Genomic DNA, 4,261 nt, shown 5'->3' with positions numbered 1-4,261 from the left:
CAGTGATCATCTCAGATTGTACAAGACGTTATTTGTTCCTGGAATTCCATGGAATCCATGGAATTGCTAACTTTTCCGTTTAAATTACACATTAGGATTCTTTCTAGTCTTTGGTAAACCGTGTATTACAAAGAAATCGGACAAGAAAGTATCTTCGAATAATTACCAAATGAACTATCCATTCCTACTTTTTTGAATTTAAACTCGAAAATAATATGAACTCTCAAGCTTCATTCCGACTAACAAAATTCGTTCAAATTTTCATCAAAGATTATGTTTACATGAAAGAACCCAATATTCGTTACTCAATTTATACATTAGTTTCCCCTATTTATCTACAAATATTATCGACAAAACTCCTCGGATCAAATACAGTAAACTTATTCACCCAAATAAATTTATTACGTACATTTACCAACGACATTTGTCAAAGTACACCACTATAAAAAAAAAAAAAACAGAATAAGAAAGATATAATACAACTCGCCGGATAAAACTGTCGAGAGATTGAACACGATTTTGAGCAAGGTGACGAACAGTACAGCGAGGGAGACACGGGTGTGTGTATCATCAGTTCCCTTCGGCGAGTATCACGAGAGGAATGTCGATCGACGCCGACAACGCGCTGAGAGATTGTCGCCGCTAACGATCCGCACGGACGGCGCATAAACCAAGCTGTTCGGCCGCATTAATCTTGATCACGGGTCGTCTGTCGATCGTCCTCCATCGCGGCATCTTGATCGCTGTTCACCGATGATCGACTACGAGTCGGGCTACGATTCCGACTTTTGCTGCGCCTGTTGCGACGTTCTGCGTCGTTGTCCTTATCGCGGTTGTTCTCGTCCTCTTGGGTCTTCGACTCCACCGGGCTGTCCTGCAGGAGCTGCAGCTCCCTATTCCTCTTGTTGCACCTGCAATTCGTGCAACCGACCCGCCTGGTCTTAGCGCCCCTTCGTCTGCTCCTGCGACGCGAACGGCGACGTCGCCTACGACTTTTTCCGCGTCGTCTTCTGCTGCTGCGTCGACGACGTCCACGTCGTCGTCTGCTTCGTCTTCGTTTCCTTGCTCGCTCCATCGACGGTAAGTCCGCCGTCATTATCTGCGGTATGTCCGCCTCCATGTTCAGGAAATAGTGGCCATTCTGCCTCTTCAGGATTCCGTAGTCCAACCCTCGCTTCAGGGCTGCTTGCATCTGGGGATTAAATGGAATGTAAGTAAATGTGAAGAGGAAAGTTGTAATAATAAGTTATTATGAGGAGGAAGCTAAATGTTAGACATGTTGGAAGGTTATGATCGGAGGTAATAAATAGATTGCGGCTTTTATGCATTTATGGCATAAAGGACTATGTGAAATGCAATAGAAGACAAAAATCTGGTTTGGCATATTTCTTATTTCATTTTTAACAGAATATACTCCATATGAGGAAAATGAAGTTTCTGTTTTTAATTCTGCCTTTGTAAATTACTTTATAAAATTTCATATTGCATAAAAATTCACAGTCTAAGCGAAGTATATGTTGTTATGGAGTAATTGACGAAAGTTGTGTTTAATACTCTAAATAGATCTACCTATTTACCTGTGCAACTCATAATTGAATTCATGTATATTTATGTAGTTTTTAGATTAAATAAACATTTAAGGTCCACGTTTATAACAGTTTTTTAGTGCACGTATAGTGCATCCGTAGTACTCAATAAGTTAACACTTTGAGAGCCGACGCAGTTTGCGCGTAATCAACATACTAAAATTGCAGATTTAAGTATGAATAATTGCCACAACTTTAAATGAAATGAATGAAAAAATTTCTGTTATGGTAAAGTGTGAATATAATTATACATATAGAACTAAAGTCTATTTTTTTTTTGTAATTTAGTACATTTCTTTTAGATTGAATACATTAAAACATATGTATTATTGTCTCCGATCTTTAGTGTGTTAATTGGGGGTTTGGTAACTTTAGATTAGCCGAATTATAGATTGAAATTAAAGTATACTAACCCGTAAAGTATGCTAAAAATACTTGTTTTTACATACGCATAATTTTTGAACCAGTGGATTCCTAAACTTAAAACTTGCATTTTTACATTCCACTCGTTGAATACTACCAGAAGATACAAAAAAAGTTAATAATTTTTAGTCCGGTAAAGTAAAGTTTAACCTTAAAATGAGGCAAAGGATTTCTTGAATTTTATTGAAGTTATTGTTTTATTATGTTGTAAGATAAAGAATTGATTAGGGAAGGAAATGACGCAAAATGAATACCTGTCTTTGTATAGTCAACTCCGGAGCACTATACTGTGACATGATGTAGCTCATGATTTCCCTCGATGTGGATCCGTGTACCTCTCGCAGATTCTTGATCGCGTTGACTACCCGAGCTGACATTTTTGGCACCTGTTTCCCCATTTTCTATTTACTTCTTCTGTTCACCATTAATACAATCATTGAATTGTCGATAATAATTCAGTTCGTGCCGATCCAATGTCTCGTATCGAAGCGAGAATAATCCAGCTCTTTTCTTCCAAAACCTTCATTTATCATTCACAAGAAATTTTGAATACGTCTGATAGATACTTAGAACAGGACTTATCACGATAGAATTTGAAAAATATTTGCCAAAATCATAGTAACGCGAATCGACCAGAATACGGCACGTTCCGTGACCGATTCTGAATACAAATGAACGTACTGTTTATTGTGGTTTCTATGGAACTTTCTTGTCGGTGATGCAGTTCTGATCGCACTCGGAACTTGTATACGTTTAATGTCTTGTACTCACTTGATTATAATGTTTCTTGTTCCTGTAAAACGTACAGTATAATTTCCAGCAGATTAGGACACGCATCAAAGAAATATCAAATACTATTTCCAAACAAATTTAACCATTTCCACTCGATTGTCCCCTCTGGATAAAATCTACGGGGAATTAGTACATTTAAAATATCTCCCTTGAATATTTTGAACTTTACGGTATGATCACTTTTTGTGATTTCTCCAATTAATCAAGAAGAACGGATTAATCTCAATGTTCAGACATCCATAGGAACTAGTTTTTTGACAGTATCTGTAAGAATCGTATAAACTTTTCAAAATAGTTGTATTTTGCAGGAAACAGTTACAGCAAAATATTATATTAAACCATTTTTCCGCGTATGTACAGGGATTAAAGTATCACAACGATGACAATCTGGTACCGACATCATTTTTTGTATCGATCTGTCTCGCACTTCGGTGAGATCGAGGATTATCTCGTCGCGAACGTAGGCTTATCGCCGCTGAAACGGTATTAAAAAGTCGCGGAACAGCATTTGAGGTAGATTTTTGAAGGACATGGCTGTTACACCGAATTACACGGGTGAAATAATAAGGAAGGCGAAACAGAATCTTAAAGATAACAGACGATCGAAAGACGATGTTTCTATTACTCGAACGACAACGTTAAGTGTCTACGTTTCTCCCTATTCTCGGTTAATTCCACTGCTGATATCTGTTCGTTTCCGGTCGTGCTATCGCCTGGATTGCATTTTATCAATTAATTAAAATATTCAGTTACATTTAGACACTCGTTGGATGCGATGGTAGATAGATAGCTTTCGAACAATCGTCTTTTTCATGTTGCACCATCGTTGAAAGTCACTTGACAGAATTCATTCGAGTGGAGATTTACTTTACTTTAGACATTTCCTGGATCTCTGTCGAGATATTAACTTATGATTTTTTCTTACAAAGACATCGACGATGATCCTTTTTATAGCCGATAGAAAGAGATTGCTAAAATGTGGAGCATTTATAATGGAGGAATCGTTGATCCAAACCAGGATACGACCATTAGTCCATCCAAATAAATGGAGTGCATTAACGGTATTCTGAATGCTACTTATTATAGGATAGAGAAGGGAAAAAATTACACAGTTCCACTTTGAAGTTTTAGATTGAATTGAAATACTAATCTATAGAAAAGTAGTTCCATGTACAGTAATCTACAAATTTTTGTTACTCAATCTATAAAAAGGTACGAGAAATAAGTTTTTCTTGTAAAGGATATAAGGATATTTCATTAACCATTTTTGTATATTATCTTAGTATCTAATGTGCCTTCTACTTTATTAAATTAAAAGCTTGAATCAAAGCTTTAACGTCGATGAAGCTGTTTTCTTACAAAAGAAACAAGATAGGATGAAAGGTTTCCATTCTTCAATATCAAGAAAACATGAGAGCACACTAGAAATTTCAAGTAAATTGTAATTCACTACAATTTTA

The 4,261-nt window shown here is 36.6% G+C and overlaps 1 protein-coding gene across 1 annotated transcript; it reads right to left on the bottom strand.

Annotated features, from left to right (window-relative positions):
* Positions 1–688: 688 nt before the first annotated feature.
* On the bottom strand, positions 689–2,407 carry LOC107186485 (U1 small nuclear ribonucleoprotein 70 kDa). The gene is made up of 2 exons (XM_015574348.1): positions 2,264–2,407; positions 689–1,192 (listed from the first exon to the last, which is right to left on the bottom strand). The coding sequence occupies exons 1-2, from the start codon at positions 2,405–2,407 to the stop codon at positions 689–691; spliced, it is 648 nt and encodes a 215-aa protein (XP_015429834.1).
* Positions 2,408–4,261: the final 1,854 nt, after the last annotated feature.

Source organism: Dufourea novaeangliae, unplaced genomic scaffold, assembly GCF_001272555.1.
Source record: "Dufourea novaeangliae isolate 0120121106 unplaced genomic scaffold, ASM127255v1 scaffold65, whole genome shotgun sequence".
NCBI lineage: Eukaryota > Metazoa > Arthropoda > Insecta > Hymenoptera > Halictidae > Dufourea > Dufourea novaeangliae.
This window is presented reverse-complemented; position numbering and strand designations above follow the sequence as displayed.

What these genes read in the sequence shown, in the direction of transcription:
- LOC107186485 (XM_015574348.1), bottom strand. Translation starts at nt 2,407, where the DNA reads ATGGGGAAACAGGTGCCAAAAATGTCAGCTCGGGTAGTCAACGCGATC. An exon ending in AGTTGACTATACAAAGACAG is followed by an intron (nt 1,193 to 2,263) that starts GTATTCATTTTG and finishes TTTAATCCCCAG; the next exon opens with ATGCAAGCAGCCCTGAAGCG.